A 27256-nucleotide genomic window follows, 5' to 3' on the forward strand; every position below is an offset into this window, starting at 1 on the left:
GACAGAAAATGAGACACACATTATTTTGGTAAAAAACTGAGAAATATTAATTAACCAATTGGTATATTAAATAAAAACAATTTTTAATCTTCATATCTTGTTCTTGTATCAACTAAAGATTTTTTAAAGATTTTATCTATTTGCTTGAGAGTGAGAGAGAACGAGAGAGCACAGAGGCAGAGGGAGACACAGACGCCCCGCTGAGCAGAAAGCCGGATGCGGGGCTCAATCCCAGGACTCCAAGATCAGAACCTGAGCTGAAGGCAGATGCTTAACTGACTGAACCACCCAGGCCTCCCTCAACTAAAGATTTTTAAAATGATTTAAAGTAGTTGGATGTCCTTGGAAAGTAATATAATGCACAATAACATTTCTAGATTACATTTTCACAGTTATTGTTAAAAGATTGAATAGTAAATAGCATATTGTTTTTGCTCAGAATATGGAAAACTAAAATAGTAAAACAAAATTGACAAAACTGTAATCGGTTTGTGTGGGATTGTAACTGATTTTAATACAAAGTTATTTTTATTACATACTTCATACATTTGAGGGTATAAGACATATTTTTCTTGATCGCACAAAATTCTTCATGTACAATACTTAAATACAGCTAAGAACATTTCCACAATGACTATAAAGTGACTAGAAAGCATTTTTCAAGTTTTCAAGTGGAAATGTTGAGGAAAGCAGGAAAAAAGGTGACTGAGATCTAGAGTTTGGTGACTTGGCAAGGCCAGGCCATCTAATTAACAGGTTGCAGAGGTATGGATGGGACCCAGGACTGACTTTCCTAAAAATGCCACAGATTAGTGTATTCAAGAAAAGGAAGAAAATCTAATTATAGTTGAGATCATTTTATACCAGAAAACAACTGTAGAAGCTAACTTTTAATTTTTCAAAACTCAATTAGGTGTGTGTATGGTCCGTTGGTATCCAGCTGCAACACCTGCCTGTTCCCATAAGTACCATGTTCCACCACAACCCCAGCTTCGGCACACTTGCTGTTGGCAGCCAGTTCTTTTTCACATAGAGTCACAAACTGGGAATAAAGTTCTAAGCCTTCTTCTTTTCCAGAGTTAGAGTGATACTGCATGTTTCTTCCTTTTACTCTCCCCCCAAGGGTGGCTTGAGGGATGATTAGAACATTGCCAGGTAGATCCAATATAGACACATGCTTGCCATTTTCTGTTTCACTTAACTTCACATTTAACAGTGTATTAACTGGGTGGGGAAGAAAGGGAAAACATCTTGAAATGAGAAACAAACATGAAGAAAAGCAGTCATCATCCAGTCAGCAAATCTCATGTTTAAAATCTAGTTTGTTGGCTCATGCTTTTTACCCAAAATCTCTATTCAGATTTAAAGAACTGCTTCACTAAAGTAAGTGATCTAAGCATGAAAAATGAGGCAAATTTCATGCAAAAAATGTCGTGATGTTTTAAATCCAACTGGGCAGTCAAGATTTCCTAACAATAAATTCATGCAGTAAGGACTAAAAATTAACTGTATACTGAAACCTCAAAATATTGTTGCCCCAGGGGGAAACATGAGAAGGTTTTGCCTTTTTGTTCCTTTTTATATTCCATAAGCAAATCTCACTGGAAAAAGGCCATGATGAATCCTCCTCACACCAAATTCTGCTTTACAACAAAGAATATTAAATAGAAATCTTAGAGTAACTTAATTGCCTAGAGTTCTAAGCTGAGACAAAGGTTCCAGGTTTACTGATTATAAACCAGATAATTTGGGGCGCCTGGGTGGCTCAGTCTTTAAGGGTCTGTCTTAGGCTCAGGTCATGTTCCCAGGGTCCTGGGATTGAGCCCCGCATCGGGCTCCCTGCTCAGCAGGAAGCCTGCTTCTCCCTCTCCCACTCCCCCTGCTTGTGTTTGCTCTCTCGCTGTGTCTCTCTCTGTCAAAAAACAAAAAAAAACAAAAAAAAAACTTTAAAAATAAAAAAAAATAAACCAGATAATTTTGTGGTTTTATAATTTCAAAGGCACTATTTAACACGGTCCAATCATACGACAAATGTAACCCATGGGAGAGGAGCAAAGGTGAAAGCAAGCATCATCAGAAATTCACTGTCACAACCAAAAAAGTAAATTAACATGTATATTGGCATTATGTTCATATACACAGAAGAAAACATGGTATTATTATTTTTATGGCATTTATGAAACTATATTCTTATAGCTAATAAGAACTGTCAAAAAAGCCATAAATATCTATGTGTAGCTAAAAATCTAAACTTAGAAAACCTTTACATCTCAACATTAGCTATTCTCAAAACAATAAACTAAAGAAACACCTAATAAGAATAGCCTTACGGTCTTCTTGACTCTATAAAGAGTATAAATAACTTCTGCTTATAAAGAATATTCCTCAAGGGTGCCTGGATAGCTTGTCGGGTAAGCATCTGACTCTTGATTTTGGCTCAGGTCATGATCTCAGGGCAGTGAGATCAAGCCACCCATGGGGCTCCATGCTCAGCATGGAGTCAGCTTGAGATTCTCTCCTCTTCCTCTGCCCCTCCCCATGCTTGTGTGCACGCGCACACACACACACATACTCTCTCTCTCTCAAATAAATAAATAAAATCTTAAAAAAAAAAAGGAATATTCCTTAGAGGACAAATGGTAAAAGAAACTACAAAGACCTCACACTCCTACCCAATAATTAGGTTTGAAAAGATATGCTTTCTAGTAGGGTTGTCAATGGTTTCAAGTATGGGAGGGTTTGTAGTAAACATTAGTAAGCACTCAGTATGTTTGCCCCACACTACAAACCAGGGAATTAACCTGGTAGAAACCTGCCAAGGTGAACACCCAAATGCATTCCTAAAGTATGCATTAAGCATTTTCAATTTTCAACAAATATCTATTTTAAAATACCTCTAATTTTCTCTATTATGAATAGGACTTTGCTATATAGCCAGCAGTTGTTATGGATTGCTTCTAAGGCAACTGGAACTCTCCAGAGCACTTCGTTCCAAGGGAAATCTCTATCCAGCTATCCAGGCATCAGGGTAGTGACAGACTAAGTAGATAATTTTGGAATTACAGGCGAGCGAGGTAAGTACAATTTATTATACTTCCACATACCTCCCTCTACTGGCTATAACTGAGAATTCAATTAATGTTGTTGGTATACAAATATCAGTATGTAGAAATAAATATAATACAAATACAAATGTAAGTAAAATTAAAATGAGACAATGATTAACGGCATGTTGGAAGCTCAAAGATCTTAAGACAGGTTATCAATCAAGTATCTCTAATGATGTATATGGGAAGTTAAGCTTTGACAGGTCCCTGGATCTCAGTTCAATTATACCGAAGATGAATTGAGAAAGATTCTGCACATCTCTATGTTAGCCACGTAACTTTATGGATATAACTGGTTATGTTCCCAAGGGGTACATGATTTGATTAGAAAGATCTGAATGCATGTATTAAGTATGAAGTGGGGTTTTAAGAGAATCCCATCACACTGGCTTACTTTGCCTCCTGGAATAGAGGGAAGTACAAGCTAATGCTATCAATGATAGATGGACTGTTTTTGTTTGTAACTCATGCCAGGAGAATGGGACAGAATCACAGTTCTTTACTGAGAATAGTGATATATACAGTTTTGTTTTAGACTGTCCAGTAAAAGAGTTAAGGTGGACCTCCAAATTCAGCATGATCTTAATGTTTTCAAAGTGAACCCAGACATAGATGGAAGTGTGCAGGATTTATTTACTCTAACACAAAATATAGCTTGGATTTGGTTGGTTCATTTAATTTTATTATGCTTAAGAGTCACTTAAGAAAGTATGAAACAACCTTAGGAGTCAATCTTGAGTCACAATGACAAAAATTCTCTTCCTGTTTTTGTAGATTTCAACTACGGTCAATAAAGATTTAATTCAAGGCAAAACATAATTTAGGAAAATGGACAGAATGTCCAATACCCAAGAAATAGGTCTTGGCAAATCATCCTCTGTAACAGGAGCCCTCATTTCATTTGCTCTCTCTCTCTCGCTTTTTTAAAGTATTCTCTATATCCAACATGGGGCTCGAACTCATGATCCTGAGATCAAGAGCTGCATGCTCCACTGACTGAGCCAGCCAGGTGCCCCCTCATTTTCTCTTTAAACCCTATGAAGTTCCCTATTATCCTCTAGAATCAAATTTCAAACCATCAGTTATTGGCTTTCTACCCTCACCGATCGTAGTCCTTTAACTCTAGTTTTCATCCCCCGACAAAGTAGACATGTTTGATGTCTTGGTATAAAATTACCTCTAGGAGTTTTTAGACTTTTGCCCCAGACATTCCTCATTGGGCTATTGACCCTGGAGTTCCACTACTTGAGCTCTTCTAGATTAACTTCTGCATGTTGCAACTACCCATTTGTATAATTTATTTTCTTATTAATCCAACTAATGGGTGCTGTCCTCTACTAATAAGAGAATATAACCTGTCCACAACCTTAGGGATAGCTTCATTAATTCAGGTTTTTTTGTACATAATTGTTTTATCAAATACTATCTAGTACTTGATGTGGTGTATCTGAAACTACATAATTATCACAAGGAATGTGCAGTGCTATGGACTATTAAGGGCAGTGGCAAACTGCAGGCAGGTAAATTAGTGTTCAGAGATAACTGAACACTGACCCTGCTTTTCTGTCCCTGGAGGAGGTGTGGTTGTGATGACACTGGGCTTTGTTCAAGATCAGGAGAACCTTATGTTTATATACACTTCTTATTAAAAAAAGGTGAATAGTTAATTTAAAATTTTCCATAATAATGATGTAAGACTTAGCTGTCCAGATTTGATGGGACCCACATCTTGCACATACCATGTCACCTACATGCCCCTGTCAGGGACGGTTGGAGACAAGGAAGCTATATTAAGAAATGAAGCATCTGCTTCTCCCTGTGTGGCCACCCTGCTTCTAACACGTTTCTGATAGAAACGTGGCTGAATCTTAAGTGTGTTGTCTGTGTGTGTGCGTGTGTGTATACACTCTTCTAAACCAATCTATAAGCCATCTGAGACGGTGCAGATGTTTTGAAAGAATTCCACCGCACTTGCCTACTTTAAACTTTGCAAAGGCAAACATAGCTAAAGCCAACAACTGTAGAGTTAACTCATTTAAAATTTACCGGTACAACTTAAGACTGTCGTTTTTACCCCTTCTGGTTCATCTATCTGTTGCTATTCATTTTTACTTTTAAAAACAAACATCAAATACGTACCCATTTTGGGAAGAAGTTCTTTATTAGCTCCCTTGAAAAAACACACGTAGATTACTAATCCTCTCTGAACCTATGAGAGATCACCAGAGAAAATTGAGATTAGAAAAAAACTAGAGATAGGTAAATTAATAAAATTTCAGAACTGTTAAATGGAAATTAAACCCAAAGGAAGATAAATAGATTTTTATAAACAGATTTGATTTCTTAACTATGTGAGAAAATAAAACCTTTTCCAATATTTAATCACCTCAATTATCATTTCTTACAAAAATTAAGGTTAAGATATGACCAAGAGCAGTGAAGACCACAAGTTGTACCCTCAAACATTTACTTCTAAACAAAGTCATTATGATTATGATGAACTAGCCTCCTCTCCCTTAAGGCTGACACTTAAAAATGTTTAGTTTGCAGAGCCCCATTTATTCAACACCAAAAGAATTCACATTATATTAGATATGGCTGATGTATAAGCAACAGCGTGACTGATGTCTTTTGACATCATTACTCTTTATTTCTCCAAATCCGTTTACTTGCAGGTAATAAAACTAAGGGTCTGACTCTACTTCAATAAATTCCAAGAAACTGTCCAGTTATTTTTTGTTATTGTTAATGCTTTAAATCAACATGATTATGTCTTGATACTGCATTTATGATACTAAGTTCTACATCATGAGGTAGTCTGTTATCAGGAATGTAAGTTGTTTTTGTTTTTGTTTTTTAAGAGAGTGCGTGAAGAGGAGAGGGGGAGAGGGAGAGAGAGAATCCCAGGCAGGTTCCACCCCCAGCGCAGAGCCCACCTAAGCAGGACTCGATCCCATCACCCTCAGATCATGACCTGAGCTGAAATTGAATTGGATGCCCAACTGGCTGAGCCACCCAGGTGCCTGAGGAATGTAAGCTTTTAAATATAATGACTTGGATATTTCTTTATTAGCTCTTGTTGGATATATATGGAAAAGAGAGAAATGAGAAATGACTCTGATTTTGCTGCTGAGTGAATCATTAAATTTCTTATTTTGTAGATTGAGTCCAAGAGCTATTATAAAGATTAAATGAATTAATATTTGTAAAGTGCTTAAAACAGTGACTAGTTCATAATAAGAGCTATGTATGTGTTTATTAAAGTAGTATGTAAAAATAAATTTAAGGGCTGAAGCACAATTTATTTTATATTTTTATTCCCAAAACACTTTATAGACATGATAGGGACTCAATTTATCTGTTGCTTGCATTTAAGTTCAACAGTATCTTACAGGCTGTATGTGTTATCGAAATAGTCTTCTACACAAACATAAATGCAGTTTTGCACTCACACTTGGTTTACTGGAAAATAAGTAATTTTTAAGAAGTGTAAATGTGCTTCTGGAACAAGCAAAGGTCTCCAAAGCACACCCATAGTAAGGAGCTGGCAGGACGAATGATACAAATATTTGTACCACTGTCACAGGCCACTCCACTGGGATTGTTTTAGTATCAGCCCAAATCTCAAGCACAGTCAGTCAAAATCTCAGGCATATTTGTATTTGGACACTTGCAATGTCAGAATTAAGTATCTAATGATACGGAGAAATAGACACCTGTTCTTTCCACCCACCACACTACCTCCTCATTAAGGTGTTTTAGTTTATTCCAATAATAGATCTTAAGTTGTGACCTGCAAGTATCCCTCTTCAAGTCAGAACCACTCTTCTTACAGCTTCTTTTGGTAGAAAATAATTTAAATATATAGGAAATTACATATAATTCTCACCATAGTTTTTTTTCTTTAATTTTTAAGATTTATTTATTTTAGAGATCAGAGACAGCAAGCATATGCATAAGCAGGGGAAAGGGCAGAGGGAGACAATCTTCAAGCAGAATCCCTGCTAAGCTAGGAGCCCAGTGCAGGGCTGGATCCCACCACTCATGATATCGTGACCTGAGCTGAAACCAAGAGTCAGATGCTTAACCAACTGAGCCACCCAGGCACCCCTCTCACCATAATTTTTTAAAAGTTCACCTTTCAGGAATAAAAAAATTAGCCTGTATCAGCAAAAGTCTAAATGAATAAAACTGAGAACACAAAGTAACCTTCAAATCTTTTGACAATTAAAATACTTTAAAAAAATTATAACTTTTAATAGAATACGGAAGAGGATGTTTGAGAAAGAGGAAAAAATTTACTTTCTCACTACCTAATTACTTGTCAGCTCTTTATATTAATTAAGCTATGTGTGGGAGTGAAAGGGAAAGCTTTAGAATAGCTTTTAAAGTTTATCAACACAAACTGAAAGCTTGGACGGCTGCAATAAAATCTCTGATTTTGCATAAGATGCAGCATGAAGAATATAAAAATATTTTTAAAATGTTAAGAAATTTAAATGATTAATAGTTTGGAATTTATAGTCCCAAGAGTTAACTATAAAAATAGGCAATTCTTTGGATAGGATGACAAATATGAAAAGAACAAAATTCCACAAGACGGAAGAGAAATCAAGACCTCAAAAAAGGGCGGGGGCACAGCAAAAACAAGAAACATGAACTTTTGAGAAAGAAATGGGTAGGAGGAAATATAGGAATATTTACGTCTATAAATATTTCTAAATTAGCAGAGAGTAATAGATTCTGATTTAAGAATAACCACCCACATATCATGATTTATGGATAATATTTAACATAATGACTAGGATTGTGTTAAGGAAGTCTAGATCTGGGACCGAATCCAGCAGATGAGTGAAAAAGATGCTCCTACATTAAGTTTTCGAGTATCTCCAAAAAGCCTTAATTATCAACTAATTTTTTCTTCATTTTAACTTACTCCAAAAATAGGGCAGGGGCATTAAAGAACTTTTTATTTGTTTTTGCATAGACTTGTGGCAGGCTGTCTTTAAAGGGCAAGTATTAAAGTAGAAGGAAATCCTATCGGTGCAAATTAAATTCTCCGGAGGAACTGTGTTTATCAACCCAACATTATAATAAAAGTAGAAGTCTTTGTTTCTAGTTGCAAATACGTAAATTTTTAAAGTTTCTTGAAAAAATAATTGTTTCAATGTTAGTCTCATTTCTTTGCCTAGCTACAGGCTACATAAGAGGGAATTCCACAGGATCTGGAGCACAAGTCACAACAGGTCTTGAACATTTGCAACTCATCTAACCTACAAGCTCGAACCAGACCAGGACTAGCCACCAGCAGCCCAAAGCAAAGGGCGTGGCAAGGCCCTCGCTCTTCTGAAGCAAGAGATCTGAGACAATTAGGCCTCAAGTCCACCGAGCTCAGGTGGGCAGAAGGTTAGACGAAGTTCAAATTCCCGCGGTCCTAAGTAGGGGACACGCTCCTCCGGAATAGGTCTGAGGGAGAAAGCGCCAGTGCCGTCAACGCAATAGCCGGTGGACAAGCCAACCCCGGCAGGCCTCTGCGGGAGGAGGTGGGCGGGCCAGGCGGAAGTCCCCACAGCCCACAGCACGTGCCGGCGCCACGCACCTCCCGAGCAGGGGGAGAGGCGGGGGGGGAGAGAGGCGGGGGGGGAGGCGGGAAGCATATCACCAAAAGAACGCGAGAAGGCCCGCCCCTGCACGCGGTACCGGAGTGGCGGGCTGACGTTACCTCCACCCACTGGCTTTCGGCGTCTCCCTCGGCTGGGCGTACTTGCAGCCTGGCGTGCAGGCACTGCTGCAGAAGCGCCCGGGCCTGAAGTATGCGGTCGCTCTCAGCCATGGTTCGAACCCGCGTGGCAATCGATAACGTTCGAGGATCGCGCTGCGCACGCTCCGCCTCCAGCGCGCTGGGAGGACGTGGCGGATCGTGGTGGCGGGACGTTCTAATGGGCCGTGGCGCCACCCCTAGAAGGGCGGGGCCTCTGCCTGCCTCCAGGGTGACCCGGATGTACTGTCATCGAAGACAAGGTACTAACTCTTAGAGTGAACCTATCCAATTTTATAGGAAGCACTCAGCGTGTGCTTTAAACGGGTGGGAAGACTCGTAGGATCTCTTCCCTACACATTATTTAAAGAAACATTTCAGCTCAGAAAGCTTAAGTTTCCAGAAGTTGAGAAATTTTAAATCTAAGTCCTTATTATGCCCTTTATGAAGGTAGATAAATAAAATGAACCAGTTGAATCACAAAGCAAGCAGAAATGGAACTAAAAGCTATAAATCTTTCAAAATTTTCCTTACTCCAATCAATAAAACAACGATACGTCCTCTATCAGGGATGCTATAAATCATTCTGACGCTGCAGTTTCAGAAAGATGTTGGTATGCTATATGAATGCATATTTGGAGTTCAGTTCCTTAGAAAATATCCTCTCTAAAAATATTATTCAAGAAAGTGTGTCATTGTTAATAAATTTTTAACCTGCTGCTAATACAAAAATAAAACTACATATTCTGATGCACATAATGATACTAAATTTTGTGGGGTTTCCTGTAAGTACATATTAGAATGTAAGTAAAATAGACAAAGTCTTGGTCTTCTTTCCCACACAACCTATTCCTTGAACATGCATCAGATTAGCATTATTTTTCTATGGGCTTGGAGGGTTTAGATGAGGAATAATAGTGCTATCATGATTGCATTACTCAGGTCATTGATTTGGGCTCAGTTGGCACAATATGCCTATACATTCGAGTCTTGTTTTAGAAGATGACATCACTGACAGTGTTGCTATCCATATAAAGTAGTGTGGCTGAGGAAAATAATCCATGCATAATCAACGGTCCTTTCTACACAAAATTGAAGCTGCCTGTTTGCTGGTTATCTGGCAGGCTGCCTTACGCTTTTTGTAAAAATCAAAAGCAAAATCTCACATTATCTCTGACTGCTGCATGGCAGGGGTTCCTGCGTTTGTTGACATTTGTCTGCAAAGCAGAGACAAGTTGCATTGTTTGTGCCTTTATGTCATAACTATTGAATCTCTTCACTTCCGAACTCAAGTTTTATGGGTTAAGGAACTTTGACATGAAGGTCTTCAGCCTTGACTCAGAGTAAGAGAGGATTCTGATGTCCATTTGTATATAAGCACAGGAGAAAGCAAGTTCTCTTGAAAATAGGATATATGGTTCCCAGAGACCTTTCCACAGTGAAGGGACTTTAGCAAATTGGGAAATCCTTCCTGTGAATAGGTGAAGTCTGGTTGGTAATATTAATCTCTCAAAAGTCACCAGTTGCTTTAAACCTTTGAGTGAGGTGAGAATCTCTTGGACACTACTGCGGGTGGTAATAGGTTGGGACTCACTTATTTTTTCCTTCCACCTGCAGAGAGCAGGAGAGAGTAGGCACTCAAGTATTCCCTTCTGTATTTTATATTTGGCCTTCTAGGCTCTTTCCACAAAGAATTTAAGACATACATGCAATAAAATAGTAAAATGTGAATAAACATAAAGCACTAGGAGTAAAGAAAATCATAGAATTTTATCAGTAAGTCCCAGTGGGGGAAACTGAAAACAAATAAACAATGGTTCTTGCCTGGAGTGCTGAGATGGTAGAGTGTGCAGCAAAGTCTTCACAGATACATCACTTTTTGTTATAAAACAGTAATCCCCATTGTCAATCAAGAAGAAGAGGCTGTAAAGCAGCCAGGAGCATTTATTTTGGGGTCCTAGGGATTACAATCCTGGAGCCACAGAGTGGACTGAAATTGAAAGTGTGTTCAGAATTGTAAGCGGAAAGTGCAGGCATACAAAGGCAAGCCCAGGAGGTTATATGACTTTCTTTGGTTAAGTTGTGATTGGTGCTGACAGAGTTAAACTGTGTAATAAACAATGGGCTATTTAGGTGATAGAGGTTACATTATCTCTATTTCAGTCCAAAGTAGAAGGATGTGTTCTGAAAGGTGGTGGAGGTGCGATTGACAACAGTCGAAAGTCCAGGGTGTCCGAAAAACTGAAACAGAGATCTATATACCTTGCTTCCTCCATATTACCCTGACCCTATTTTTGAAGGACTCTCTTAGCAATGTTTACTTCACTTTGGAATTCTCTTTCATACCATCATATGTAATGTTGTGGTGGCGCACGTTGTACAATTTCCTTCAAGTTAGAAGTGAAAGGTGAGGGGCGCCTGAGATGGCTCAGAAATCTTAAAAAAAAAAAAGTAAAAGGTGAAGTGCAACATTAAGTTGGCTCTAGAGGAGGGTGGTGGTTGAACAGGAACATAAGAGTATGCAACAAATCACTGTCTGAGCAGGAATAGTTCTTAAACTGTTACAGTGCTAAAAGGAGACCCTACCATTAGTGGGTTATGTAGGAATGCATTCTAGGCCCTCTGAGATGGTACGATGATTGATTTAAAGTTGGTTTTTTTTTTTTTAAGATCTTATTTATTTATTTGACAGAGAGAGCACAAGCAGGGGAAGTGGCAGTCAGAGGGAGAGGGAGAAGCAGGTTCCCTGCTGAGCAAAGAGCCCCATGTGGGGCTTGATCCCAACCCTGGGATCATGACATGAGAGGAAGGCAGACGCTTAACCAGCTGAGCCACCCAGGCAACCTGAGGTAGATGTTTTAATCTTACAGAGGCTGGAAGCAATCTAGCCCCTCACTTCAAAGCTCCGGGATTTATTTTTTTTTCAGCGGTTAGTGAGGTGGTCAGGTTCTGAGAAATTTGTTCACACTAACTGAAATGCACAAGAATTGGCGTAGAATCAGAATACTAATTTATTCATTTTTAATAAATATTTCTGTGACACAGAGTGGAAATTCTCACATAGGACATGATCGACACCTTTGCCCTTGAGTTCAAGCATGTATACTAGGTCATATTCAAAAGTTGGTTAACTAATTGACTATGAGATGTAGTCACTCTTCTGCCAGCACACAGGAAACTGAGGTTGGAAAGACCCTTGTGGAGTTTGGCTTTAAGACGCTTGCCACATGCTTTAAAACTGCAAGGAAAGAGGAAACAAACATATTTAAATAAGAGCCTGAAACAAAAAGTCCAAAGGTAAATGCTCCAAACTGCCGGTATAGATTTTGTCATGGAGCCTCTTCTTACACAGGCAGAAACTGAGGCCAGAATGTTCATCCAGTTAAAGCCCCTCTGTATGGAAATACGAGGCCTGGGGAAATGACAGTTCCCCATCTAAGAGCTGAGTCTATCTGTAACATGAATAGTTTGTACAACCAGGTCGAGGATGGGATTCGGAACTTGATATTGATTGTTCTTTTGTTCAGTTTGCTTTTTAAAATTATTTTGTTACTGCACCATTTGCTGGTATGTTGTGTAGGTAACTTGATATTGCAAGTGCTTTTAACTCTAAGGCAATGATGGATATCTGGCAGTTTGTAGGGTTTTCCCTTGGTAGGCTGATAAATTATCTTAATTATCTTGATCTTTGGGTTATTTTTCAGTTCATAGTGTTGTGATAACTTAGCAAAGCTTTGCATAACCTTTTGAATATTTGTATACGTGTGTTAGCCATTTTGTCAAGTCAGGCCAGCTGTTGTAAGGGCTTTTTTTTTGTTGTCGTTAAGATTTATTCACTAATTTTAGAGAGAGGGAAGGGGCAGAGGGAGAGGCAGAGAGAAACTCAAGCAAACTCCACGCTGAGCGGGGAGCCTGATGCAGGAGTCAGTCTCACGACCTTGAGATCACGACCTGAGCTGAAACCAAGAGTTGGATGCTTAATTGACTGTACCACCCAGGCACCCCTGTAAGGGCTTTTTATAGTTTGGACACCTGCATCCTTTGTAGGAAAAAACTATGAAAGGTTTTGAACGGGCAGAAAAGATTTCTAGATATTCTTTGAAGTGAATGCTGGAGTTTCTGGGGATTCCTTTGGTCCTATAGGGCTATAGGATTTGTCTTTGACTAGGCTGTCTTACAACTCTTTAGAGATAGAAGTTAACTTGTTGAACACAAATCGTAAGCAAATCATTCCTGTCCATAAAAATGTAAAATTTGATTATTACTCTGTGGATGCTGACTCATTTTGCCCAATTTGCATCCCTCTGTAAATTCATTTCAGCATTCCTTTCCTGACCATACATGTATAGCACCTTGAGTTTTCTCTCTTTTGAAAATAAACTTCAAATTTCACAGGAGATTTAGATTTGTAGCAATGATGCAAAAATAGTACATAGTTCTTTTTTTTTTTTTTTTTAAAGATAAGACATAGAGACAGCCAGCGAGAGAGGGAACACAAGCAGGGGGAGTGGGAGAGGAAGAAGCAGGCTCTCAATGGAGGAGCCTGACGTGGGGCTCGATCCCAGAGCCCCGGGATCATGCCCTGAGCCGAAGGCAGACGCTTAACCGCTGTGCCACCCAGGCGCCCCAGTACATAGTTCTTATATACCCCTCACCCAATTCCCCCTTTTATTCTCATCTCAAATTACTATGGTATGTTTGTCACAACTAAGGAAACAGCACTGGTATGTTAATTAAACTCCATCCTTTATTCAGATTTTCTTAGTTTTTCCACTAAATCCTTTTTCTGGATTCTATCCAGGATACCACATTACATTTAGTTATCACGTTTCCTCAGGGTGTGGCTGTTGCTCAGATTTTTCTTGTTTTTGATGACCTTGGCAGTTTTGGGGAATACTGGTAAGCTACATTGTAAGGTGCCCTTCTATTGGAATTTGATATTTTCTCATGATTAGACCAAAGTTATGGGTTTTTGAAGGAGGATCATGGAGGTGAAGTGCCATTCTTATTACATCATATCAAGTGTACATGTTGACAACGTATCTTTTTTGCTGATGATATTAACCTTGATCACCTGGGGTGGTGTTTGCCAGGGTTCTTCAGTATAAAGTTAAACCTTCCTTCCGTCTCCCACAATATACTCTTTGGAAGCAAATCCCTTAGTACAGCCCATACTCAAGGGGTATTACTATTCACACTTTCGAGTGGGGGTTATCTGCATAAAGGGAGGGAGTCTGGAATTAAGAGGTAGAGGCTTACGTAGACCCTTAGGAGAAGGAGTTGACCTTCTGCCAAGAAGCTCAGCCAACTCCAGTTGACCCTTTAGGGGGGCACTTAGGGAAATAAATACCTGACCCCATGTTCCATCTTCCTTGCATTTCCTGCCAGAGCTCCCCATTGACAAACCTCTACCAGAAACCAGGGAGCAGGTTACCTGTTGCTGGCCCAGGCTCCAGGGTGGAGAATGCTTGAATGTGGATCTGGAAGGCAAGCAAAAGACACCAAACTCACTGACTGAAGAGGTTTTAAAGGCCATAGTGTGGACTCTTTCATCATCTTTTCATTGGAAGATGACAGCTGGGGAGACAGAGATAGTTGAGTTAACATTTCTAATGGAACTCCTTAATTTATCTAAGAGTTTAGAGAAGTGAAATTAGACTTTGTGAGTTATCAGTGTAAGATGAGCCAAGGTCCTTGCATTATCTGCCCTTTTTTTCCAGTTGTTGGAGGTATGGCTAAGACATCAGGAAAGAAAGGTTGCTGGGATCCTTGCCTTGGTGAAAATGCCCTCTGCATAGCCCAGCTTACATGGCAGGAAGAGACAGAGCTGCTGCTTCCAAGGGGTCCTACAGAATTGGATAAGAGGCATGTTACAGGGGACCATTAAAGACCTAAGTCCTTAGAACTCTCATGGAATCCTCTGGACTGTGAGGAAAGGGACTTGGGATCAGATTTGATTTGCTACAGAAAAAAATAATGAACCATTTTTACTGTTTCTGAGTGTTGTAACTAAATAAAGTTCATATTGACTCCAGTGGGAAGTGAATAAATAATAGAGATTTCCATAATGAGTTTATATATACCTAAATCTTCAATTGCATTTGCTTGAGAAGGAAAAGGGAAAGCTAGTGTTCTCAGATGGTAGTTCCCTGGTTGTCTGTTCCTTTTGACAAGTGAAGTGAAAGAAATACAGTAGATTCTTAGTTTGCTTAAGGAAGAACATTCTAAAAACCTCAAAAATAGAATTCCAACTCCAGAATTAATTTATAAGTGCATGCATGTATTTATCCAATCGTTTATAACTATTTATCTATCATATTAGATACCAGGTTAGATGTTGGAAATACAGGAGGAATAAGATGCAGGTTTTACTCTCAGGGAACCCAGAATTTAGTGAAGAGACAAGGAAAACAAGGGGGGGGCATTAGAAAACCTGTTTCTCTTTCCACCAGTGTGTTCTTTCCCTCCCAAAAGGAGGACAGGACTTGGAAGGGAAAACACCTCCTGGAAGCCCCGAGTTACACTAAACTGGGGGTGACTGGCTTTAAGGGGAGGGAAAATAAGGTCTTTGACCCAAACGATTTGGCATAAACTGGATTTTCTGGGCCATATCCCAACTAGGCAACTTTTTTCTTAGCCACCAACTGACTCTCTTTGGAAAACCTTTCCCTGTACAGGAATTATGTGACCTTCAGTGTCTCCAAAATATGCTCCAGGCTTGACCTCCAACTCAAAAGGTTTCCTTCCTTTAGGCCACAATTCCAAGTCTAATTTCTTTTTCTTTCTTTCTTTCTTTCTTTCTTTCTTTCTTTCTTTCTTTCTTTCTTTCTTCCTTCCTTCCTTCCTTCCTTCCTTCCTTCCTTCCTTCCTTCCTTCCTTCCTTCCTTCCTTTCTTTCTTTCTTTTCTTTCTTTCTTTCTTTCTTTCTTTCTTTCTTTCTTTCTTTCTTTCTTTCTTTCTTTCTTTCTTTCTTTCTTCTTTCTAGATTTTATTTATTTGGGAGAGACAGAAAGCGAACACGTACAGGGAGGGAGACAGGGAGAGACAGGCTCCCTGCTGATCAGGGAGCCCAACATGGGGCTAGATCCCAGGACCCTGGGATCATGACCTGAGGTAAAGGCCGATGCTTCACCTACTAAGCCACCCAGGTGCCCCCAAGTCTAATGTTCTAAGTACTGTCTTTAGATGCACTCTGCTAGGTGTGAAGCTGATTAAAGTAATTCCCATTAACTTGTGAATGAAATGTTACCTTCTTAAAAGGTATATTTGCATTATAATGGCAGTCCCTTAACACAAATTAATCTCTAATTAGTAGAATGTGTGAGAGTTACTTTTTGTGGGAAGAAGAAGGAGGTGGAGTTACTCCTTAATTCTCCAAGTTTAAAAGAGCTGCTACTCCCAGAGCCTCTGGATTCTCACCTCCCAGACACTACTCAGCACGATGCAATTTTGTTTCTCTTCCTGAAACTAATGATTTTGAAAAGCTTTTTAGGTTAAATTCAATGGACATCATCATCTTTTGAATAGCTTTTATATTTGGGGAAGTTCCTACCTTAGGAGCATCCTCTTCCCTCTCAGGTGGAAATCGGAACTCAGCTCCCCAGCCTCCTCTGGAGCTGGGATTCAGGCATGCCAATTAGAAACCTTCCTGCAAGATTAAATTCGGAAGTGAGCAATGTGAATAAATAGGCCTGCATGGGGCTTCCATGTTCCTCCTGGCAGTGTTGGCGGAGCTTTCCAGCACGGGACCGTTCAAGACTTGATGCAGAAGTGACCTTGGTGTCAGCAACAGTTGCAGTAAAACCAAGTTGCTGGTGTTCGAGGCTTAGTGGGGGCAGTAGCAGAAGCTGGTGCTGTTTACAGAGTGACAGATTCCTGATCTGGGCGGTTCTGGGCAAAGTTTTGGGCACTGTTCCAGGAAGCTTAGCCTTGAGTGTTTCTCCAGCCACCCCAATAATTCTGTGAGCTACTTAGTATCCGTCAATAAACCAGCTTTTGGTCAAACCAGCAGAGTGAAATCCACTGTTTGCAAATAATTGATACAGGAGTCATCTTTAACTTTCCTCTCTCTTTTGACTTCTCAACCAAAAGAATTTACAGGACAAGACTCTCTGTTTTTCTCCATCCCTGCTCCTACTGTCTTAGTTCAGGCCACATCACCTGTTACCTGGATAACTCCAACACTGTCCAGTTTGACCACTCACCTCCAGTTTTGACCTCTTCATCAGAGCAGCCAGAGTGATCTTCCTAAAATGAAAACTGAATTCTGTCACTCTTTGGCTGTAGATCCTGTCGTGGCTTCCTAATGCCCTCAGGATAAAGTCTAGGATCAAGTCCAAACTCTTTGTGGGCTTTCAGGATGGAGTTCTAGTTGACTTTTCCTGCTCATCTTGGCCATGCCTGCTTCTCACACCTATACTCCAGTCATACTCTTTTCTTGCTCAGAACCAGCAGTTAATGGACCCCCTGGGATCCTGTTACAAATGCAGAATCTTGAGGCGTCTGGTGGCTCAGTCCGTTAAGCATCTGCCTTTGGCTCAGGTCATGATCCCGGAATCCTGGGATCGAGCCCCACATCGGGCTCCCTGCTCAGCGGGAGACTGCTTCTCCCTCTCTCTCTGACCTTACCCCCTTCCCCCACTCTTGCTTTCTCTCTCTCTCTCTCTTGCACACACGTTCTGTCTTTCAAATAAATAAAATCTTAATAAAAAAAGAAAAGAAATTCAGAATCTCAGCCCTACTCCGTACTTGGTGAAGCAGAATCAGCATTTTATCACCATCGTTAGGTGATTTATATGCATATTTACGTTTGGAAAGTGCTGCTTTATGTCACCGTGCTCACTTTCCCTCTGCGGCTTTGACACGTTCTGCTTCCTCTGTTGTACTACAGAGTGTGTTTATGTGTTTAACTCTGTTCTCCAAGATTCTTCTGGGAAAACTGGTGAAACCTGGATTGGGGGCTTTAATTTGTTTCCCCAAACATGGCACTTACTCATTTGTACCATAATGACCTTTTAGATCCTTTTTATTTCCCGGTGAAATGGGTTTTCTGTTCTGGATGTACTTTAGAGTCAGCCTAAGAACTTAAAAAAAGACAGATTCCTGGGCCCCACCACTAGAGATTTTAGTTTTAATTGATTTGAGTAAGGCCTAGATACTGGTGTTTTAAAAAAGTGTTCCAGATGGTTATCATGTGGAGCCAAATTCAGAACCAGTGCACAAGACTTTTAGCACCTTGAAGACAGGGATTGTGTCTTTTCACTGTCATATTCTCAGAGCTCAGAGTCTCATGGGACAGTTACATAAACTATACTAGTAAATAGCTGTTGCCCCTGATTTCAGGGCTATGGATTTGGCCTCTGTTGCACACACCATGCTACCTTACACCCCAACCCCTTCTGCGTGTTAGCAGCTGGGCAGCCCATTCCTCTCATGAAAACAAGGAGCCATTTCTTGAGGAAAGAAGTCGAGCTGGCATTTGAAACATGTCTCTAGTCATCTCTGTATTCTTTTCTTGAGCCAGTTTAATCTTGATATAATGAAGCAGGTTTATATAATTGGATGCTAATAGGCACATTGTGTTTGAAAGACTGTCTCCAAATACGAGTTCCAAAAGCAAAGCCACTGAGTCTTTGTTTATAAACATCTTGGGTCCTGAGAATTCATAATAGTGAGGAGGTTGGTGAGATCAATACAATTATAACAGATAGGTTTTCTCAAAGTTAACTATAGTTTTATGGGAAGTTAAAAAAATACATTCTGGGAGAATTTTCTTAAGTTTACATCCCATTTTCTTAAAATTTAAAGTGACAAGTTAAAAAAAACCCCTCTTAATAATATAGTGATATAGTGTTTTATGATTTAGAAGTAACTTCATAACCACAGTCTCATTAAGAGATGTCCCCATATTATAAGTGAGGAAGCTAAGGCCCAGAAAATTTGGATAACCTGCTGCATATAGAACGTCAAGCTAGAGGCAAAGCCAAACCACCACCCAGATCTCCTGATTACAAGCTCAATGCTATTTTTTAAGTTTTACTTTTGTGTGTGGATCCTGACATTTTCTAGGCATTTATTTGATTCTTGCAGCCAAAAAGGTGACTTCTGTTGAAATAAACAGACTAGGTAGATCTGGGCTTAAAGCCCAGCCTTGCTGCCTCCTAGCAGTGACCTCAGGCCGTCGGTATAATAGTTAAGAGCATGGATTCTAGCACCAGGCTGCCAGGGCTTATAAAACTGGCTATTCCAATTATTTATTCTGTGGCCTTGGGCAAGTGCATTACTTTCATCATCTGTAAAATAGGGATAATAATGTGACCTAATTCATAGAATTGCTATAGGATTAAGTGAGTTACTATTTGTAAAGCACACAGAATCATGTCTGCACACAAGGTAAGTGTGAAGTAAATCTTGTTAAATAAAAATCTGGTTCAATCTTACCATTTTATACCTAAGGTCATTTTTCAAATCACACATTGTGATTATCCATATCCGATTTTGATTAAGTATCTTTGCTTGGATACCAATTGTATATAATATTATAGAAAAGAAAATAGTGTGACTGATAGGCTTCTTCTGTCCTTGAGGAGTTTACAGTCTACAGAGAGCTGGAACAAAATATTAAAAAAAAAAAACAACAAAAAACAGGAAAGGTCACTTCCTTGTTTGTTATTGTGGCAAGTTCGAGGAGGGAGACAAAAGGCTCTCTATGTACCTTCTAGGTTTCCAATGCTATTCTCATTTCAAAGAATCGTATATTCCTTCAAATAACTTTCTTGAGTCCTGCATAATAAACTTCAGTGGGCTTGTCAGGATATGCAGGTGTGGGGCGGGAAGAAATGCTGGCCCTTGCTTGCTGCAGGGATACTCGGAGCCACGGCCTGGTCGTCAGTCCTACTCCTTCTGCTCTGGGAAAACTATTCTGTCTCCAAAAGCATGAAATAGGGGCCAAAATGAAAGTTGTCATCTACCCGATGCTTTTTGTCCCTCCTATTTAAAGAGAGCGAGACCAAGCCCCCAGATGGCAGGGAGGCAGTGATGCCAAGTCAATTAGCAGCATTTCTAAGGCATCAAACTACTATTACTTTTCTTCAAAAAAAAAGTTAGTAATGAAGGTTCATTTTCCCTCCTTTCTGTAACCCTTATAATTAATATCATCTATTCTGGGGTTTCTGACTAGGATATATGCCTGTGGCTTGGAATGGGTTGTGCAAAAGCCAGCTGGAATATTTAGGCACCGCATGTGTGTTGTGGCCTTAATGTGTGTATTCTGTATCTGTTGAACTAGATAGATAGACCTATCTATTGATTGATATCTATTGACCGATGGATAGAACTAATGAACTAAATATATGAAATGTAATTATGTCAGTGATACTACATGGTCCTACATTACTTAGGTGCTATAAAGTATTGCAAGAACTTGAAGTGAAACTTGAAAACCAGGGAAGATAAGTTAATATTGTTATGGCTATTCTAAAATTAAATACATTATGATATTACCCAGGTTAGATTCTTAAACATTTATAATTATCTTAGTCACATATTTCTGAAACAGTTCAATCTATAGGTTTTGAAAAGAGACATTAAAGATATCTTTACATTGAAAACATTATAGTATAAATTCTTTATACTTTAACATAGATACGAAAAGATCAGTGTTTTGTGATTCCCATGTTAAATTTTGTCCATACCAATTAAATAATTTAGCTATGTAAGTAAAGAGGGATCTTGGTCCAAATGTCTATTTGCTAGAAGATTTTGTGACAGAAAAGTCAGATCAATAGACACTATTGCTATTTAGAATAGAACCACCTGAGGGACGCCTGGGTGGCACAGCAGTTAAGCGTCTGCCTTCGGCTCAGGGCGTGATCCCGGCGTTATGGGATCGAGCCCCACAAGGCTCCTCCGCTATGAGCCTGCTTCTTCCTCTCCCACTCCCCCTGCTTGTGTTCCCTCTCTCGCTGGCTGTCTCTATCTCTGTTGAATAAATAAATAAAATCTTAAAAAAAAAAAAAAAGAATAGAACCAACTGGGATGGCTATAATTGAAAAAAAAAAGGAAAATAGTAAGTGTGGGTAAGGGTGTGGAGAAAGTGAAAATTTTGCACATTGCTGAATGTAACATCATATAGCTGCTGTGGAAAAGTATGGGTGGTTCCTCAAAAAGGTAAACGAAAAATTGCCATATGACCCAGTAATTCAAAATAATTGAAAATAAGGACTCAAACACATACTCGTGTATCAGTGTTCACAGTAGCATTATTCACAATAGCCAAAGGTAGAAACGACCCCAATGTCCCTTAACAGAAGAATGGATAAACAAAACACACAATGGAATAAACATACAATGAAATATTACTTAACCATGAAGAATAAAGTTCTGATACATGTTACAATATGGATGAACCTTGAAAACATCATGCTAAGTGAAATATGCCAGGCACAAAATAGAAATGTTGTATGAATCCACTTACGTGGAATATGTAGAATAGCAAATTCACAGAGACAGAGAGTGGATTGGAATTTATGAGGAGTTGTGGGGAGGGGGAAATGAGGAGTTATTAGTTAATCGGTGCAGAGTTTCTCTTTGGGATAATAAAAATTTTTGGAAATAGATAGTGGGGATCGTGGCAAAACACTGTGAATGTAGTTATTGCCACTGAAATGTACATTTTAAAATGGTGAAAATGGCAAATTATATGTTATATGTATTTTACGACAATAAAAACAGAATAAAAATAATTACATTTGAACATCACCCATTGCTTGCTTTCTTACAGCCCTTTTAATATTCATACATCTAGCCATGGTTTAGCCTAGATGTCTCTCTAATATAGGGATTATATTCTATAAAAGCAGAGGGTACATCTCTGGTGGCATAATTGACTAAGAGTCCGTTGATTCCTCTGGGATCCAAAATTTAAATGTAGGCTTCTGAATTTAGGTTTTGTGTCCTTTCAGCCAAAGAGTCCTCACTGAATGTTGACTCAAACAGAGCAAGAATGGACTTCTTGAAAACATTTTTGAAGTTCTCCCCAGTAAACAGGTAGAGTGTAGGAGAAAAGAGAGCATTGAAAGAAATGGTTATCACTGTAAGTATATGAGTCGCCTGTAAAAGTACTGACTGGTGCTTAGTGAGAAGTAAGCCCTGGTGTACATGGTAGGGCATCCAGCACACAAAGAAAGAGAGAATTGCGGTCACCATGACTTTGAAGGGTTTACTGGATTTAAACAGGCCTCTCTCTTTCATCTTGTTGGCTACTTTTTTGTAACAAATGGTGATGATAAAGAAAGGCAGAAGGAAGCCCAGCAAGAAGCGGCCGATGAAACAGGCTACATGAATCCCTTTCCCTAATGTTTGCATCTTTTTGTTTTCCCACTTAGGAGAGGCAGCATAGTTATTTTGACAGGTCACTCTTCCTTTATGGTCATCCTGTGTCTCCCTGAAAATCAAATAGGGCATGCCGAGGGCAGTGGCAGAGAGCCAGATTCCCAGGATGATGCCGGTAGCCCAGCGTGGGGTTCGGTGCAGCTGTGACCACACCGGGTGAAGAGTGAGAAGGTAACGGTCAACGCTGATGGCCGAGAGGAAGAAAATAGAGGCGAACATCCCTGCTGACAAGGTGGCATTGAAGACCTTGCACATGGCAGTTCCAAAGCTCCAGTGATTGTCCTGAAGGTAGGTAGTGGCTATAAATGGTAGAATCAATGTTGAAATAAAATAGGAGAGAATGAGATGAAAAAATAAGAGTGTATTGACAGTCTTTTTCATCTTGAATTTTAGCACCCACAGGTAGAGACCATTGGTGATGGTACCAATTATAACTGCCATGCACAGCAGAAAGGCAATGATCACGTTTGAGGCAGGAACTGGAAAGTGAGTGCTGTTTCTTGCTAAGGTAGAGACATTGAGCAAATCAGTAAAGTTGACCAGATCCATAATTACCTGTAGAGAGAGAAACGGAAAATAACCACAAAAAAGAAGCAAAAAAAAAAAAGTTAAATATGGAAATGTAAACAATACTTTTTGCATAGTAATGGTCAAAATGACACTATTTTTAAAAAGGCAAACGTAGGGGCACCTGACTGGCTCAGTTGGTAGAACATGAGATTCTTGATTTCAGGGTCTTGAGTTTAAGGCCCGCATTGGGTGTGGAGCCACTTTAAAAAAAAAATTATTAAATGGCAAACATAATATTTCCACAATAATACAAATCAGATATTTCCCTAAGCTTTATATCTTTATTTTATATGAAGAATTAAGATCAGATTAATTTGAGCATCCAAAATAGAAATACTACAGATGAAATTAACGTGAAAGAGAAATAGTTTGGGATATTTTGACTTGAAGTAATGAATTTAGGTAGCTAAAAATCTTCCATTTATTTATTTTATTTTATTTTGTTTTTTTTAAAGATTTTATTTATTTATTTGACACAGAGAGAGAGAGACAGCCAGTGAGAGAGGGAACACAAACAGGAGGGGTGGGAGAGGAAGAAGCAGGCTCCCAGCGGAGGAGCCTGATGCAGAGCTCGATCCCAGGACCCTGGGATCACACCCTGAGCCGAAGGCAGACGCTTTATGACTGAGCCACCTAGGCGCCCCTAAAAATCTTCTATTTAGAAGTGAACCATAAGTCTGACCCTCCTTGATGGTCATAACTTCTTGAATAAGGCAATGTAGGGTCAATTTTACCTAAGACTTGGTCAGGGTAAATGTTGCAAGTGAAATTGAGTAACAAAACTAACAACTATTGCAAATCAGTAATCATTCAGAGCTATAATTAGATTTCTCCCATGAGCTAATTATTTTATGTAGTAAATGTTGTTAGTAGTATTTTAATATTCAGCATGTGAAAAGAACCGATATTCATTTGGGAGCCCTAGGCTAAGGCAGCGTAAGAGAGTGACATGCTGGGTCCTGGGCGGCTCAGTCAGTTAAGGATCTGACTCTTGATTTTGGCTCAGGTCATGATCTCAGGGTTGTGAGATCGAGCCCCGCATCAGGCTCTATTCTGGGCGTGGAGCCGGCTTAAGATTCTCTCTCTCTCTCTGCTCCCTCCCTCCAAAAAAGGTTGTAAAGTGCCTTCAAAATCATCAATCAAAGAGGAACATGCACTGTTGAAGATGGCGGTAGTTCTTACTTACTTGGGGAAGGAAAAGAGGGAGAGAGGTCAAGGAATTGATATTTATCTGATACTTTTTATATGCCAGGAGCTTTATAAAAAAGTCATTTCTTTTTTTCCTCATAAGTACAAATATTTAAATAGAGGAGAAAGTAAGGCTTATAGGGCTTAAATTTCTTATTTATCAACACTTCCCACTGTGCCTCCATTGTGGCAGGTGGGCAATCCTACCAGTGTTTTATGTTACTTCTTTGAAAATTGGTAATTCATATGTAGTGTTTTGATAATTCTCCATGAATCAGAGTATTTCATGATCCAAACTATCCCATTTCTTGGATAATGATTCCTACAGTATTGAAAATATGAACCTGAGAATGTTTTGGAAAATAGCTATTATATATAATAGTCATATCACCAAATTGGTTTTTGATAAATTGGATAAATTGCTTTAATGGAAGTTGCTAATGATTTTTTTTTTTTTACTAAGCAAAAACATTTTAAGACTATATGGAGAGAAGAAATAAAATAATTGGTATTAAAATCACAATTGCTTTAAGTTAATTCTGTCTTCTAAGGGGGTTGCAAAATTTTTCTCCAAAGTAGAAAAATGGCCCTCTTCAGGAAAATACCTTAGTAGTCTGCTTTGAATAAAAAGTGGTCTAAGGACATGCAATGGGTAGGCAATGGTGACTGGAAGAGTGGGAATCTGAGAAAGAGGCTTTGTGAAGGCCCTGGGACCGTGAGAAGAGGGAGGAGTGAGGATGGACTTAAAAGAGGGGGGCACAGGAAAAACACCGCAGGAGGTTAGGAGGCTTGAAGAGGAGAAAAGGTCAATGAGATATTCTGAGAAGCAGAAATGACACAGAGGATTTAAAATGAGGAATTGTCTAATATTCAATTTTAATCCATTTGTTATGCTTTGACATGGTGTAATGTCCCTTCTCATTAATCACAACTGTCTTGTATTGGTGGTTGCCTTGGGGAATCGAAGGAAAAGAGCTCGTGTTCCTGATTTGGGATGCAGTGGGATGGAGAGCACAGACCAGCCTCAGGAGGTGAGATGTGAATGAGATGATGAATATGGTGGAAATGGAAGAAATACTGAGGCATGAGTAGAAAAGGAGATAGATACAAAATCGCATGGAGAATTTCTGATACTGTGTGTGGATGGCCTTTGTGTATCTATCTGTGTATGTGTGTCTGTCTTTGTGTCTATGTGGTATGTCTTTGGTCTGTCTGTATATGTGTGGTGTATTTGTCTGCATGTGTGTGGATATCTAGTCTTGTGTGTGTCTCTGTGGTGTGTGTTTGAATCTGTGGGGTGTGCATGGAGGTGTGTGTGTCTGTATCTGATCTGTGTCTCTGTGTCTCTGTGGTGCAGGAGTGTGTGATCTCTGTGTGTATGGTGTGTGGTGTCTGCAGTCTATGTGCATTTATTTGTGTTTATGTGTGTTTATGTAGTGTTTATGGGTGTTTGTGTGTGTTTATGTGGTATTTGTATGTCTGCGATGTGTGTGTGTGTGCGCGCGCACACGTGCACGCATGGTCTTTTTGTGTATGTGCATGTAAAACACTGGATACCTGAATTATAGGGACTTTTTTTTTTTTAACAATTGTGTGGCTGAGTTCTAGAAGGGCATCTGAAAGTAATGTAGTCAGCAAAATCAACACACGTAGTGGTTCTGAATAGCATATAAAGTTTCCTAGGAGCTTTGATTTATTGCACATAACCAGGAGATTTCTTCATTCTTAAAGATCTTTTAACATGGTCTTAAAGTGTTTGAGTATAAATTAGTGGGGCAGAACCTGGGCTCTGGCATCCCACAGAACTGGGTTTCCATTCTCTCTCTACCACTTACCAGCTTTGTGGATGCTTAACTCTGAGCCTCTTTCACTTTCTAAACCCCAATGAGTTTTTATGAGGATGAAATGACATAATATATATAAGACACTTAGCTCCCTTCATGGCACACATTCAGCACTTAATAACTTTTTACCTAATATTTTGCTCAACTTGTTATATTAAAGCTAGCAAGTACTTCATTTTGCCCTTTTAATACTGCAGCCCACATTCATTTCCTCCGCAGAGCCTCTCTACTGAAATCCAGAGGACCAGCAGTGATTTCTGAAAAAAATCTAAATGTTCATCTATTGGGGCAGAAGTTCTTAGAGTTATTTTGAGGCCTTGCTATATTGATCCCTTTGGCACACAGCCTTCCAGGTGGACCTCCCTCTGCTTGGGGCCACTGTGCTACTGTGGGAGGGGGGGCATGAGAACTCAGGAAGCTGATCTGTGTTAATTTAGGTACTTCATTGTAATGTAGTAGTACGAAGTGACAGTAAGTGGTATGTTCTTTTCTAACTTTTCTACTAAATCTCTAAAAACTTTCCCAAGAATTAAACAAATTTGCCAAATGCTCTCTCAGTGTTCATCATTAGCAAAGACCTATCCTATTTAATGCAACAGCATTTAATTAAAAAAAATAAAGCACTGGCCTTCCCTCAAAATGATACTTTTCCTTTATAATGCTCAAATCTGGAGATTTTGGATACATGTTGGTGGTCACAGGGTTTCTAGGCCCTGACTCTGGATTTCCTGTTGAGTTAGTTGCTGTGGGAGGCACTGTTCTCTGGCAAATAGTACAGCCACTTACAGTCTCCCCCTCACTGCCCACCACAGGGACTAGAAAATTGTACACTCATTTCCCCAAATTTCCTTGCAGCAGGTGATTCAGTTTTAATCACCAAGTGATTCATATGATTCAGTGAATCCTAAGGAGATGCCTCCTGTGTAGTTTCTGGGGTCGGAAAGCTGATCTGGAGTAAACCTAGAAGGTTTGTTCAGGTCGTAGCCCCAGGATAAAACCTGTTGGCCCAGGGAATCTTACCTTGGAGTTACATCTGCATGTCAGGTGGTCTTAGGCGGGCGAGAGTGACTCTAAACCAGCAGTTTTCTCTCCACGGACAGAGACAAAAATCAGTGACACTTTGACTTCATTTCATCTGCCTTTCTTCTTGCTGAGCCTATTCCCCAACTTTGAACCTACTATTAAATATTCCGTGAGGTCATCTTGCTCTTTCCCAGTTCCTTTTTCTGGGAAATGTATGCTAAAGAGGTGGAAGTAGAGAAAGGAGTACTTCTTCAAATCATTTCTCCATTTTAAGAAGAGAATAAAAAAATTCCATAAACAGAGTCATTCTATGTAAGGTTGATAAACTTGTTGCAGGTGTTAAAACACTGATAAAAAATGACCTTCTCATATGTG

General features: G+C 39.5%; 2 protein-coding genes and 1 long non-coding RNA gene across 4 annotated transcripts; 1 reads left to right on the plus strand and 2 right to left on the minus strand.

The window, feature by feature from the left end:
• Positions 1 to 293: 293 nt before the first annotated feature.
• DTD2 (D-aminoacyl-tRNA deacylase 2) lies at positions 294 to 9053 on the minus strand. Its single transcript, XM_002918512.4, has 3 exons — positions 8830 to 9053; positions 5247 to 5316; positions 294 to 1224 (listed from the first exon to the last, which is right to left on the minus strand). Exons 1-3 carry the CDS (start codon positions 8938 to 8940, stop codon positions 899 to 901), a joined length of 507 nt encoding a protein of 168 aa, XP_002918558.1. The 5' UTR covers positions 8941 to 9053; the 3' UTR covers positions 294 to 898.
• On the plus strand, positions 9017 to 25030 carry LOC117797242. 2 transcript variants are annotated; one of them, XR_004622183.1, is made up of 3 exons: positions 9017 to 9128; positions 22324 to 22544; positions 24982 to 25030. It is a non-coding gene; the product is annotated as an uncharacterized LOC117797242 (long non-coding RNA). The 2 variants fall into 2 exon arrangements; XR_004622182.1 differs by lacking the exon at positions 24982 to 25030 and adding an exon at positions 22650 to 22743.
• GPR33 (G protein-coupled receptor 33) lies at positions 20953 to 27178 on the minus strand. Its single transcript, XM_019798935.2, has 2 exons — positions 26879 to 27178; positions 20953 to 22811 (listed from the first exon to the last, which is right to left on the minus strand). Exon 2 carries the CDS (start codon positions 22803 to 22805, stop codon positions 21786 to 21788), a length of 1020 nt encoding a protein of 339 aa, XP_019654494.1. The 5' UTR covers positions 22806 to 22811; positions 26879 to 27178; the 3' UTR covers positions 20953 to 21785.
• Positions 27179 to 27256: the final 78 nt, after the last annotated feature.

This window comes from Ailuropoda melanoleuca, chromosome 20 (genome assembly GCF_002007445.2).
Source record: "Ailuropoda melanoleuca isolate Jingjing chromosome 20, ASM200744v2, whole genome shotgun sequence".
Lineage (NCBI taxonomy): Eukaryota > Metazoa > Chordata > Mammalia > Carnivora > Ursidae > Ailuropoda > Ailuropoda melanoleuca.